The sequence below is a fragment of the Heloderma suspectum genome, chromosome 10 (genome assembly GCF_057233095.1).
Source record: "Heloderma suspectum isolate Gila_16-S chromosome 10, 16-S_ref, whole genome shotgun sequence".
NCBI classification, from domain to species: domain Eukaryota; kingdom Metazoa; phylum Chordata; class Lepidosauria; order Squamata; family Helodermatidae; genus Heloderma; species Heloderma suspectum.
The window spans coordinates 9,587,524-9,602,379 of NC_139467.1; the positions used below are offsets into that span (position 1 = coordinate 9,587,524).

At 47.5% G+C, this 14,856-nt stretch overlaps 1 protein-coding gene across 1 annotated transcript; it reads right to left on the reverse strand.

The window, feature by feature from the left end:
* Window positions 1-613: 613 nt before the first annotated feature.
* On the reverse strand, window positions 614-14,500 carry LOC146337635 (uncharacterized). The gene is made up of 5 exons (XM_084814327.1): window positions 14,416-14,500; window positions 10,951-11,114; window positions 5,253-5,337; window positions 3,775-3,912; window positions 614-1,288 (listed from the first exon to the last, which is right to left on the reverse strand). Exons 1-5 carry the CDS (start codon window positions 14,436-14,438, stop codon window positions 1,267-1,269), a joined length of 432 nt encoding a protein of 143 aa, XP_084670453.1. The 5' UTR covers window positions 14,439-14,500; the 3' UTR covers window positions 614-1,266.
* Between the last annotated feature and the right edge of the window lie 356 nt (window positions 14,501-14,856).

The window sequence follows — 14,856 nt, forward strand, 5'->3', positions numbered from 1 at the left end:
TCCCAATTCTAGAACGCGCGGTCATCTTATGGAGCTGATTGTTGGGGGATTCATGACAGATGAAAGGAAGTCCTTCACACAGCACAGAATTAAACTATGGAAGTCGCTACCACAGGATGTAGTGATGGCCACCAACTTGGATGGCTTTAAAAAGGGGTTGGACAAATTCCTGGAGGAAAAGGCTAACAATGGCTACTAGTCTTGATGGCTATGTGCTACCTCCAGTACCAGAGGCAGTGAGCCCATGTACACCAGTTGCTGGGGAACATGGGTGGGAGGGTGCTGCTACGCTCATGCCCTGCTTGTGGGTTCCTCATCGACAGCTGGTTGGCCACTGTGTAAACAGAATACTGGACTAGATGGACCTTTGGTTTGATCCAGCAGGGCTCTTCTTGTGTTCTTACATTCTTATGTTCAGGGGCTCTGATTCACAGGGTCTCACACGTGGCAACAGGATGCAGAGGCCTTTGTGCAAGAACATCCCCACTGGGGACAGGCATGGAGTTGCAGGGAGGTAGGATAGGTTGATGCTGAGCTAAGGAAATATTTCAGAAATTTTGCTGTCCCAGAATACTTTTTATTATCCACATCCTTTAATAGTTGTTTTTTTTTTAAATCTCATCATGAGACCAACAGCATCTAATGAAAAAACATATACATAAGGAACTATAGACCAGAGGTCAATTATGCAGCTAGTTATTTCAGATCAGTGTGTGAAATTCAGCACAACCCATCTCTCCGCTTCTCTCACAATGGCTCCACAGAAAGCAGATTCAAACACTGTAACAGAGATGTGATCTGTGGCTGGAATCCAAAGAGCTACTTTAGTGAGAGCTTGAAGGCTTGGGTGAGGCCACTTGGATTTCTGACTTCATATCTTTGAAGAACAGATCCCCCTCTGCCATATCACAAATTATTTTGGGAAGCTGGCCTCAGTTTCAAAAATGGCTTGCCACATGGCATGAATCCCAGAGCACAAGAAAATGAACTGCACAGGTTTTTCGTTCCTGACCCATAAGTCTCATTTTAAAGACTAACCATGAAAGCAAGGAAAGAAGAACTGTTCCTGTGTTTTCTATGCTCTTTTTTGATGTCTGAAGTGGTTCTAATCATCACCATTCCATGACTGAGTCCTTCCTCCTCAGTAGTTAGAATGTTTTTGAACATTCTGTGACTTTACAGCAGGAGATAGTGACCATTGAGGTAGAAGCTGGGTAGGGCCACTAAAGCCTCATTTACTTCTTGCTCTGCCAGGAGACACACCACCTAATCTCCCACTGCAAGCTCCCTAGAGCCACAAGGACAAACAAGTTAGTGATTAATGGTGCAAATCCATGCATGTTTAGACAGAAAGAAGTCCTACAGCTCCCAGCAACCCTCCAGCCTAGGCCATGCTGGGAATTGTAGAACTCTTTGTCTAAACATGCATAGGATTGCAACTTAAGAGGGGTGAAAGAGGAGAAAAGAGACATGATCAGAAAGCAAATTATGCATTAGATTTAGAAGTCCAGGTTTGGCACTTCACACGCAGACACACAGAACACACTCTGCACCAGTAATGTCTTTTGGAGAATCAAGTTTCAGATAATGGCAGTTTTACAGCAGTCCAAATTTCAGGAAAATCCATCCATTAGGTATATAAAACGTGAAATGCATTACTGCAGTTTTGGTTGGCAGTTTCAAAATGCCACACATTACCTTTGTCCCAGTTTTCAGTGAGCTCTTTTGAGGTCCCTCTTTGGCAAGGGATTCTAGTTTTTACACACACGCGCACACACCAATCTTTCAGTAAATAAACCACAGACATGGTTAAGCAGGTGGCTTCCAACCTGTGCTTTGGAGCACGTTGGAACTGCCTCTTTGTACAATGAGTGTTGATCTCACCTTAATGAACCTGCCAACTTGGAGCCCATTAACAGCAAACAAACAAACAAACAAAAGGATGCTCTTAAGCATCCCTTCACTGGAAATTTTCTTGGTCCCAAACGGGATTTGAAAGTTATCTCTGTAGATCAGGAATGATAGCAAGAGCAAGTGCTGTCTCTAGTTTGGGGGGTTCTTGGGCAAGACACCCTCCATGGGCCCCCTCCCCCAGTGAATGGACCTTCTCACTGCCATTGTCACCAGTTGCTTGGCTTCCCATCCTCTTTCTCATTGTTGCCACCGCTTGCTTGCTTGCTTGCTTGCTTGGCAGGCAGGGAGCCAAGGACCCAGTGGACAATGGTATCTCCTCCTCCTCCTTACCACCACCACCACCACTCTCTGGGCCAGAGCAAGAGGCAGGTGAACAAAGAGGTTGCAATGGTGAAGAGGAGGAGGAGGAGGAGGAAGTCCAGCAGGGCTCTTGTCAGTGGGCTCCTGCTGGGGTGTGGGCCGGCCCTGACAAGAGTGCTTTCAGAGGAGACTTTGATTGCCCTGCCTGAGTCACAGAATTTTACAGAGGGCACAGCGTGTGTGTATGGGGTTTCCAGACATCATCTTACTCTTGTAACCCTCCTGTATTTTCCCACTGCCGCTTCCATTTTTTTTCTTGCTGCAGAAAATCTGCTCAGGAGAAAAAGATGGAATAGCTGCACAATGTCTTCTAGTTGGTGGGGTTAGGAGCCCTCCCCCCGGAAGCAGCCTAAAAACTTACAAAAGCTGGGTTGCCTCAGAACGAAATAATGAAATGTACTCGCCGGTAACTTTGCTCATTTCCAGCTACTGACCGTTCTTGTTTTGTTTCTGTTTCAAATGGTACATTTAGGTCCGGCATTACCTTGTGTGTGTTGATGCAGTTATCTGCTACTTCCAAATATCCTGGCACAGATCCGGTCTTGTGCTTTGGAATTACTGGCTCCATTGCCAAGTGGTTCTGTGCATGGAGGTCTGGCTATTCTTTGAAGAATAGTCCACGAGGACATGAGGGTGTGTATGGGGTGAGGTGGGGCAAAGCGTCAAATACAGCGTTACCCTTTTGACATCTGGCTGGCTGAGGAAAGCAGGCATACTTGATATGAGGACTGCTGAAAGAACACGAACCGTGTGATCATATGCATGTTTACTCAGATGTAGGTCCCACTGTGTGTTCAGCGGTAAGCAGCATGTCTTACTTCTTGTTAAGTGTGCATAGGATTGCATAGGTTTAAGCACACTTTAAGTTCTCTGTTGAGCCACCAGCAACCACTGAAGGCATCTGTTATCCATCCTTGCCCAACCTGATGATCTCCAGATGTGTTGGACTACAAAACCCACGATCTCCAGACAGCCTGGCCATTGTCATGTTGGGTGGGGAAAATAGGGCTTGCAGTCAAGCACAACTGGAGGCCACCAGGATGGGCTAGGCTGCTGATTTAATGCTCCCCCCAGCCCCATGTTCACTTTGTGTTACAGTGAGGGCCTGAGTCCATGAGGCTTTTATTGTGCCTACACGAGGCTTTTATTGTGCGCTCATGATTGCTCACTCACAGTAGTTTACAGGTCCTTTAAACAACGTCATCATACTCCAAGGCCTCTCCTGTACTTTGCAACCATTATCACATATTTTTTTTGTAACGATGAAATTCTGGTAGTATTTGGAAATGGTGGAATGAGAGTCTTAAGTAATTGTGCAATTCTGTTATACTACAGCGCCATCTAGTAGTTGTATAATGAAACATAGAGAAATGCAGCAAAAGAAAAACCTTGAGAAAAGGTACATGTAAAGGAGTTGAACTTAATCCTCATAGAATCCGGAAGCAGACACCTCGGTAAAGGTGCAGGATAAAAGCCTCATGTAGAAATGCCCCAAATTACCTTGAATTATGGCTGCTGCTGCTGCCCCTTGTTGTTTCCACCTCGACACCTTGTGTCTTCCCAGTGACATTTGATTTTCTTTTAAGCGTATTGTGATGTGTGGAATTCCGCTGCTCACGTTCCAGTTCTTTGGCTGCCCTTTGCACAGAGGAGACATGCCGGACCCAAAATAGCCTCAGAAAACAAACAAGGGTGATCTTAACTCTCAGCATCACCCATTAAAACTAACCCTACCAATTAATCAACTCAATTTTAGTTGATTAATCTATACCTTCATCTCAATGTCCATTGCAAGCAATGAGATCTATACACTAATTTAAGGCAATGACAAGTGTTCCTGCTGGGATACTTCAAGGATGAATTCTACATTTCTAAACTATTTATTATTTGATCTTAGATGTACCTTTTAAGCTATATATCTCCTGCTTAGCATTTTTTGGCAATGGAGCAGCTCAGCTTTAGCAAAGTTTATCTTTACCAAATCACAGCACAGCTCAGGTCTTGCAAGGAGTTCTACTCCATTTCATAAAGTTTCCCCATCCCTGTAAGGAGCTTTTCCTCACCCCCAAATATTTACTTTGGTCCAGCAGCTCATTTTGTTGCAAAGTTTACAGTGCAATCCTTTATATGTCTACTCAGAAGTAAATCTCACTGTGGTCACAAGGCTTACTTCCAGGTAAGTGAAAATATGATTGCAGCCCAAATTGCCCAGGTACTTACCTTTAACTGGCCAGGACCTCAGGAGATAAAAATTAAAAGAGTGCAGGAAGGAAAGCAGTTTTAAAATCAGGTGCATTTTGCTGCATGAGGCAAAAAGCAAGACACCACCTCTCTCCCATTCCATGTACAGAAGCTGACGGGATTGCCAGCTGAATTTTATTTCAGTACTGGTGATGATGGGCTAGCATCCTCCACCACAACTGAGGACAGGTGGTATGTGTCCTCTTTTACAGAGGACAGTCCTTTATTTGGAGGGCTGCCAGAGAACTGTCCTCCATTTTGAAGGAGGTCCATTTTGACCTCTATTTCAAGGGCAGTCCAGTTCCAGTTTAAAAGATAAAGAACCACCAGAGGAAAGACCTGGACCTGAAAGCTGCCCATCAACAACATCTGGACAGCAGACTGAGCAAGGCCCACAAGTCACCTGGTCACAGACTTCCACACTATGGTGAGATGTACTGTGTTTCTATTTAAATTACAATAATAATTTCTAAATTTGCATCTATGCGTATTAATTACCACATGCAAATGTTATGCAAGTCAGCACCCTCTTTTTTGGTGAGGCATTTTCTCTTTTTTGGCGGTTCATAAGAGCCTGTCCTTCAACAGAGCATAATGGCACCGGGGTGGCATGGGGGGCGGGTTTCAGGAGGAATAGCCAGGGGGCTGCTCTTGCTGTCCACCCCACCAGCACGTGCTCCTTGAGGTGGTTGTCTTGCTTTGCCTCATGGTAGGGTCAGCCGTGGTTCTGGTCCTACCTGGGGATGCCATGATTGAAGCTGGGAGCTTTTACATGCGATGCAAGTGCGCCAACTGTAGCTTTTTTCTGGTCAGTTGGCAACCCTACATTAAGGTAGATGAGAGAGAGAGAGAGAGAGAGAGAGATGAAAGGAGAACAGTTTACAAATATGAGTCAAAAAGAAACCCCTAATTTGAACACATGGGGGGGGGATGCCCATTTCACTCAAAATGCAGCCCGCCAACACCCACCCACCCCTTCACACACACCACCACCACATGGAAGAGCGAACAGGTCTGGCTTTCAGTTTGGGAGGGAAATCCCCGACTCTAGTAGCTGAGCAATTCCCCCTGGGGCGCGCCAGGTACCCTAGAGGTGAGGAATGTGGTGAAGGCCGGGGAAAGGCCGGGCGCGGGAGTTATGGGCCGCCTTGGTGGACGCCACCCACCTCCATCCATCAGCGCCCTGGGCTGGCTCAGGAGCACTGGCAGCTGCTGACAGGCCTGGCTCGCGGGGGGAGATGTCTGATACCAGGCCGAGCTGCCTCCTGTCGTAGGGCCTTGGGGAAGGGGTCTGCACTCAGAATAAAACCCACGCGTCTGTGGGCTTGGCCTCCTGGCCAGGCCTGTTCTCTGCAGGCAGATGCAGTCGGATAACACCACACGCACCCTCCCCGCGCCCCCCGGAGGTTTCCATTGCCTGTTTGAGCCTGACCACAGACACGCCACACACCTCTCAGCCAGAAACTCAACTGTTCCTTGCGGCCAAAGGCACTTGTGACAGACATCGCTTCCTACGCATCGGGGGATGCTGTCTAGGGGGGCGACCCCCAACCCCGCAGCCACGTATATTCTTATTCTTCTTCTTCTTCTTCTTCTTCCACAGGACCTAGGTGCACTTATCACTGCTTTGGCCCCAAACGCGGGTTAAACCCTGGGGTGTAGAGCCACTTTAAGCCCAAGGGCCAAATTCCCCTCTGGAGAAACTCTTGGGGGCCACATTCCAGTGGCCAGGGGTGAGGAGAGGCAGAAAGGTTAGGCGAAATATACAGAAAATACCAGCATATTGTTTATGGGTCTTACTGCTACTTCCTAAGCCTTGGGAAAAGCATTTAAGCTTTTAGAATGAGGGGAAACACTGCACAACAGCCACAAAACCACCAGATGGGGAACTTTGGAGGGCTGGATTGGGACCCCCCGCAGGCTGGATTTGACCCCTGGGCTTCAGGTCCGGCACCCCTGTTCTGCATACTGAGTGACTACTGTTTCCTAACGAAGGTCTTTCCTTTTGCTTTCCTGAATCTTCTGCCAGCCAGCTAATGCTGGCTTTTACTCTGTCCGTGCCGCCTACACAATGCGCGCGCACACGCACACTGTGTGTAGAGTGTACAATGCACAAGCAGCCACATCGCACAAACAGCCACACAGCACACACATATGCATGCAACTACAGGCACGCACAAACACAGTCTACAGTCACAAAACACGCACTGCGGTTCATGCTTGCCCTTGCTCATGCTCACTACTCCCCGTGTGTTGCCCTTTTCACACACCATCCCGCCTGCCCCATGCCCTGCAAGATGGCTCATGTTACACCTTCCCTCAAAACTACCCTGCAAACAAAGTGATTCTAGCTTGAAAGGAGCTAATCCCAGCCCAATGGCTGGGGCCTTGGGTAGGGGGCAGACCCAGAAGTATATGAGGCCAATCCATGGGGAATGCCCTAGCCATTGGCAACCTGTGACAAGGGGAGGTGGGGGGAGATGAACATAGCTGGGAAGAGTGCCCAGCAGTGGGGAGATTCCTGTAAAGAACCAGCCCATGTGATTGGCAGGGCGCCAACTGCTCTGCCACTAATCCCAGAGCATGCCCACCCCACCTGGCACTGGCCCAACAAGCCTACGGGGCGAGGGTGCAGCCAGGCCAGACAGCAACTCTTACTGAATACTATGCATGCCTTCACTACTACCCAGCAATCCTTTCTGGGCCCAGACTGGAGCTGGTATTTACATACCTTCCAAGATTTGACAGGGTGGGGAATAGCAGCCTTTGTTCTGTGTTAGGTGGAAGAAGAGGTGCACAGCGTGAAACGGTGAAAGCGAGCCAGCGAAATGAGCAAACCTCTTCCCCAGGCCCCTGGCGATGCACCCTGAAAAACGATTAACTTGTTCTAGGGGATGAGTGCGGGGTCCAACAAAATTAGGGAACAGGCTAAATCCAGGCCCCCTGAGGGTCACCTCCTAGCACCACAGCAATGCAAGTTCTGTCTTTCCTCTCTCCAGAAGCAGATATTTCAGGCGACGAGGGAGGGAGGGAGGAAAAGGTATTTTAAGCTAGCTGGCTCTGATTATTTACCATGCTGTTTCTGTGTTTTGGTTTTAAATGCTTTAATTGTTGATGTTTCTTTTATTGTTCTTTTAAAGTTGTTCGCTGCCTTGGGCACTAGGCCGATAAGTAGAAGGATAGGATATACATTATTCTAATAAAGAAATATTCTCATAAAATGATAGAGAGAGGAGGGGAAGGAGAACGGTGAAGCAACAGGTTTTGTAAAGCACCCCCCCCCCATTTGAACCAGATGATCCATGGGGTTCTTTCTTCTCTGTGCTTCTACTCCATGCATTTTTTCTGCAACTGGAGGGTGTATTTGACAAGCCTGTATCTCTGCCCCTCCACCCTGCGAGGTAGGACAGGCTGCAAGACACACTTTTGTCTCTAATCCTCATAGCACCACCACCTCTCCCATGTCCTTTTTTATGTCCGTTGTCCTGCCCACAGGAGAAGACAAGCTTTTACATACATATGGAGAAAAACAGGGCTCTTGGGAGTTCCTGGCAAAGCTAGGCTGATGTTGCCTCTTTGCTTTTCACATGAACACGTAGGAAAATCTCAACGTCCCAAAGTATTTCTATGGGGCTGGGCAGTTCCAGGGGAGGGAAGTTCAAATTGACCAATACAGAGCCTGGGAGGACCAGGCCATGCATTATCCAGGCCATTTCTGTCGTTCCTCTTTTACATAAACTGAATTATTGGGGAGAGGGAGGCGAAACTAGAGAGTCTGCCTGGAAAGTATAGAGATCTAAATCTGCGTGTCTAAGTTCGCCATGTTCTGTGTTCAAAGATATTTCTAGAAAGATGCAGGGTTTGGTTCATTACAGCGCATTTTTCACATGTAGATACCATAAATTTGCACAACTTTGTCAAATAATAGCATTTATATAGCACAGTTCAAGTGATCAAAGCTCCTCACTTAACATGATCACAGCAGTAGTTCTTACAACAACCCTGCGAGGTCGGCCAGTAGTATTACTAACATCATCCCCATTTTGTAGGTGTGGGACTAAGGCTGAGAGAGAAGCTTGCTCAAAGCTCCCTACTGAAGTGGTGGGTCTGCCAAGATTCAAATCAGGGACTCCCAGGCATACTGATTGCCCTCTCAGCCATTACAGGACACCAGCTGTCAAATAATGAATGCCTCACACGCAGATGTAAAATTCTGGAGACTCCCATTTCATAACAGCAAAGCTCAGAGATCCAAATCCCAAATAGGACAAACTGTTATTGTGCATGAAATCTACTTCAGTTCAGTGCACTGCTGCCCTGTGATAATCTTCTAGTGAAGATAAAGCTTGTTTTATTGCAAACTGGCGTGCTGAAGCGGAGTGTGTGTGTTCCCGGAATCGTAGCCGTCTGACCTGGATGCCTTGCCCCCTAATCCCAGCTGTGTGAAGGTTGTCTGTGGTTACTCAGTAGTGAGTGAAAGACTCTTAGTTGGACTTAGGGCCAAACTAAACGTTCTTCAAATCACGCATAGCAGAGCTATGCATGATTGGCTTGTTTATTTCACTGTAAGCATCTGTGGGCTCGATTCGGATTGGGACTGTGGCGCTCTGGGAGAGGAGGGGGGATTTAAGCTTCCGTTTGTTTTTGTCCCCAAATTCCACATACATTGTGTGTGTGTGGGGGGCGGGGCGGGATGTGTTAAAAAGGGGGAAAAAATATCCAAAGGAAAAATGGAAGTGGGGGAGCTTAAATCGTGCCTGTCCCGGAGCAACATGTTCTTGTTCCGAATCAGGGCTGCATTTGCTTATGTTGCAGTAAATAATGGCCGATCTACATTGCGCCCGCCATCGCAATGAATCCGGTGTTCCATTGGGTTAAATGCTCTCGCATTAAAACATGATTATTCACACTCACCCATTTTCCCCGTTGCAGTGCTTCATCGAATGCGTGAGCTCGGTTCACACTCGAGCACTCTGCTGTTTTCCTGCACGCGCTTGTCTGATCTCGGATGCTAAGCGGGGTCAGCCCCAGTCAGTAGTTGGATGGGCGACCGCCTGGGAATCAGGCTTCCTGCATTGAGCAGGGGGTTGTTCTATCCCTTCAAATGAGACTTAAGTTTTACCCCCTCCTATCCCCCGCTCAGGATGTGTTTTTTAATTAAGGTGTTATCCTCACAGAATCGGGGCTTCTCCGCGATGTTTTTTTTTCTAATTCAGGCATGATCTTCGAAGCTTCGAAGTTGTAAAGATTTCTATTTGATGATGACACAAAGATGAGCCTTCTGTACGGTCGTATCCACCCTGTGGAATGATCTCCCCTCTGAAGTACATCAGGCCTCAACACTGGTGTGTTTTAGACATTTGTTGAAAACGTATCTGTTTACTTTGGCTACCTTTGAACCAACATTTAACATGATACCATTGTGTATTGTTGTATTCTTTTTGTAAACTACTTCAGGATTTATTCAAATGAGAAGCTGTATATAAATATGGCAAATTAATAAATAAATCTTAACTGTGGTTTGTCTGACACAGGCCATCTTCAAACCATGGGTTATGAAGCTGACATTACAACAAGCTACAGGTAAAGTTAACGATGGCTTAGGGTTTGGACATAATGATAAACTGCAGTTAATCAAAACGGGAGGCAAAACCTTCCTACGTCCTTCTTATGGAGGAGAAGTACATGAGTCCAAGGCTTACTGTGGATCATTCGTGTAACAATAAACCATGGTTTATCGTGACATCCAAACCAGCTCAATGTGACCCCCAACCACATTTTAACCTGCATTCACTGGGCAAAATCTGCCCCCCCCCAATTGCCAACCCAGAAGCGAAGAGGAATGCTGAGAGACCAGTGACTTGCTGAGAAGCTCTCGGGGGCCTCATTCCAGTGGTGAGCAGGCTGAAGGCAAAAGGGGTGGTTGGTGGTTGGGGGGGAAAGGGAATAGTGCCAGGGGAAAGGATGTGTGGCCACTTGGGGATCAAGGGTCAGATGGAGACCCCCCAGGTGGGCCAAATTTGGCCCCCGTGCCTGAGCTTCTGCATCCTTGCTATAGTGACTGGCCCAAAGTAACCCAGTAACCTTGGTGGCTGAGGAGATCATTCCTAAATGTCGTATCAGTCAAATATATATACAATATATGTAACAGTAAACAGATTAAGTTCTGTATTACTATCGCAATCCACTGCTGAAGAGGTACCATCAGAGGAAAGGCCTTGGAAAAGGTGTCGTGTTTGACATCCCCTGAGCAAGAGTCTAATGCCATACCAAGTCCTCCTCCTGTCTTCCACCTCTTCCGCACAAGAGAGTGACCTTTACCCCAGCGTTGGTAGGGTCGGGGTCATTGCTTCACCCCAGTGGAACATCACCGGAATGTGGAAAATGCAGGCTCTGGTTGCTGGCTGACTGGGAAGGTAAGGGGCAAGCGCTGACCTGCTAGTGGCAAGGAGAGGTCATGGCTTAGCTGGAGCCCCAGTGACGCCTTCTGGCTTCTGCTCCTACATCCAGATACGTGGTTTTCAAGACTTGTAACTTCAGGGGTCCTTTTCCACACTGACCGCACAGCCAGGAAACCTGCCCTGAGCATCCCTTGGAACCTGTAAGCATGTCACAGGAGGTTCTGGGTCATGCTGTCCAAAGCAGCCTTTCCCAACCTGGCGCTCTCCAGATGTGCTGGGTGGGGATGATGGGAGTTGCAGTGCAGCACATCTGGAGAGTGCCCTGTTGGGGAAGCCTGCCTTAAAGCGCGCACACAGTTAACTGGCCACTCACCCAGTCTGTTGTGCCTCGGGATTTGGGGAGAGCTGCATATCTATGCTGGGCATAGGGGGCTTCCCACCTTTAGCAGCCTGCTAGGTTTCTATGCCGGGTGCAGCTGAGGGATGCAGGCCGCTCACTCACCTTCATGGAATTGCGTGCACTCGCCTGCATGCAATGCCTGGTTGCCCATGGCAACCTGAGTAGTACTTAAATACAAGGGTGCTTATAACCAGCTCTGTCACCCCACTTCACTTCCTAGGTTTGTAGATTTCTTTCCATAGGTGTGTGATTTTCCCCTAAGGACTTAGCAAAGACATTCTGTGCACTAAAACAAACAGCCATAAGACATTGGCCTGTGCAATCCTCACCACAGGCCTACGCTAACACACACTGACTCAGCCTTCTGGTAGAAGGGCCTGTGTGAGAGAGACATGGGGCCCAACTGCACATGCAGTTGCCTCCCCTCCACACACCTTTACTTAAAAGCAGAGGCCAGGAGGAGGTGAATTGGATCAGGCAGCCATTTTGAAGGTGGTGGCAGCAGCAGGGAAGGGGCTGTGCTGGGCAAAAGAGACAGGTACCCCGACTTGTCTTTTCCCCCATGAACTGTCTCTGGGGGATGATTTAGCTTTGGGAAATGGCATGTCGGGACAAGGTTACACAATTCTCCCATAGCTTTTCTTTTAATCTTGTCCTGTCCTGGCTGCTTTTACCTAAAGAAAAATATCACAGATCTCCCATACCACAGTGTAGTTTGGCCCAGAGAAAGTTAGCCTCAGGCACGTGATTTTGGAGTAGCATTAATGGACAGAAAATTGCCAATTGTTTTGTTATATTTTTTCACTTGTTGAGGGGGAAGGCACCATTTGGATGTTTTGCCTCAGGGAGCCAAATATCTTAGGCCACCTCCAGTGTGTAAGAGAAGGGAAGCTTATCATGTTGACTGGGTTTGGTTGTCATGATGTGTGAACTCAGCGAGAGTGGGTTATGCGAGGGTTAAACAACCTCAGATAGCCCGAAAACAGACCACAGATTATGCGAGGGTTGTTTAACCCTCTCATTGCCCATGCTTGCCGAGTTCACACGACATGACAACCCGTGCAGGGGTTGCATAGTCAAAATGGCGGCCATATGCGCCCCAGCCTCACAGTGGGCTGTCATGTCATGCGGACAGCCCCACTGAGAGGAACTAATGGGAGAGCAGTGCATTCTTCCTTCAGAATTGAAACAAGGGGTTCTTCAGGAGCTGCTCACACATGCAAACAACCCTCTCCCATGCAGACACAGCCCAAGATATTTTGGCACCTAAGGCCAAACTCCAAAATGGCACCTGCCCACTCCCATGGTTGGAAAAATAAATAAATACTTGAAATAATACCCCTAGAGTCTGAGGCAACTCTGGATGGGGTCCAGATGGGGTCCTAGCGCTACGAATCAAAATACAGTCCGTACAGCTATTCCGTGTTTTCCTCCCTTAACTGATATTTTGTGGAACGGAAAAAGAAGGGGAAAGTGGTGGGAAAACAAGGAGTTACATGGGTTACAAATAGAAGACAAGGTCTGGATTCTCTGGGGAAAACCCCCCCAATGTGAATGAGGCAGGGCGATTGCACAATAAAAGCCTTGCCTGGAAGCACCCTCCGTTTAGGGTAGGCTGGCCTTGTCCACGTGAGAAATGTGTTGTTGGAAGAAGTGACTTCTGTAATAGTGTAACTCTTCTTCCATGATTAGAAAAATCACACCTTTTTATGGTGGAGGAGTCCAATCTTTCCACTTCCTGATATGACACTGTTTACTCTGGTAGACACCGCAAGTGGATATAAATGCTCTTGACTGGCTCAAAGAAAACTTTTTGAAGATACTATTTAGATACAGGAACAGAAAGTGTAGCTATCTTGAAACTGGCAAAATTAGATGGCCACCCGCTTGCTATTTTCTAAGAAGTGTCCCTCTTCAAAGAAAATGCTCCCTCTTCCTCTCTTTGTAACATGTTCCAATGTTGATGGAAATTTCCCTCTGTCACTGAAAGCTGGGTAATGGAAGAAGGAAGGGGACATTTGGTTTAGTAACTGGTGTCCCAGGCAGCACCTCTCAAAGTACTGATTTTGGCCATGAGGACACCACTTGTTGACGTCACTCAGGGGTGGGAGTCAGATTGGTCTAACACAAAAATTTTCAGGAGTATGCCTAATGCAAATGGTTAATTTAAAAAAAAAACAACAACTATGGTGCCAGTGGTGTCCCAGATCTACAACTTGTGACATATCATTACGATCCCATCATGGTAATGCTATATCCCTCTTGCGCATTTATACCTCGTAGGACACACAATGACATTTGTTGTGGTATTATGGATAATTTGGAATAAAAAGCCGGAAATAACTCTACAAAAGCGGTATATCGAATGTGTAATGTGCCCCAACAGTTATCGGTGTACTTCCGATGCTATCAATCAGTAGTGTAGATCTAGCCTAAGTCTGTCTGGAAGCCCTGCCCCACCCCTCACTATTTTTTAAAAAATGTGGCAAAGCACTCTGCACATGCTCAGAAGCTCCCATCGCTTTGGATGGTCCAGCATCAGGCTGTCATTAAAAAAACAGATTCTGAAGGCTGAGGCCAGGCTCAGATTAAGCCCTGTCTTGAACCCTGGTTCCATTCACATAGGAATATTCACTTGCATTTCAAGCAGGATGTTGGTGGAGTCATTATTCCTGGGATCTAAGGACTCTCTAGATAAGGGGTGGGCAATCCTCGACCTAATTTCAAAAGCCCTCTTTGAGCCATCAGTTCAGGCCTCTGGCAAAAGTGATCTGTGCCTTCCCTGGGGGGGAGGGAGCGCTTCCCCTGCTATCTGCAGCATAGGGAGGAAAAGAGAGAGAGAGTGGGGAGAAGGCATCAAAGAGAGAGAGGGCATCAGAGAGAGAGAGAGAGAAGGCGTCAGACAGGGCATCAGAGAGAGAGAGTGTGTCAGAGAGAGACAGAGGGTGTCAGAGGGGCATCAGAAAGAGAGGGTGTAAGGGAGAGGGGGGGCATCAAAAAGAGAGAGAAGGGGTGGTTCCACCCACTATCTGCATGTGACTGCCCCCAACAGATTACCCCTGAGGGAATGTGGCCCGCGATAAGGAAAAGGTTCCCTACCCGTGCTCTAAACAGCTCATCATGTGGGAAAAAATCTGTTCCTGGATTGGACCTCTTCAGACTGCATATCTGAGATACCATGATTGAACACTTCCTCATGGGGGGAGAAAAAATGCCTACACATAGAAAACTATGTGTAGGGAGTTGTTTGTTTTTAACAAGTGTGTTTGTGTGTGTTCTATCATTCATCCCCTGTCTGCAGCCTGAAATGGAACGGTCTGGGAACAGACTTTTACCAATCACCTGGCGAGCTGTTTGTCAGAAGAATTCCAGGAGGCCTGACACCAACATCTTGCTGCCCCAAGTGCCTGTGTGGGATGACAGAAGATGTTGGCCCCAAGATCCCTTGCAAATGCTGCAGAGGTTGGTAGTGCTTGCAAAGTTGCTAAGTTCTCAGATTATGTGTGGCTGCACACAAGCAGGCAGAGAGCACGCCCCATC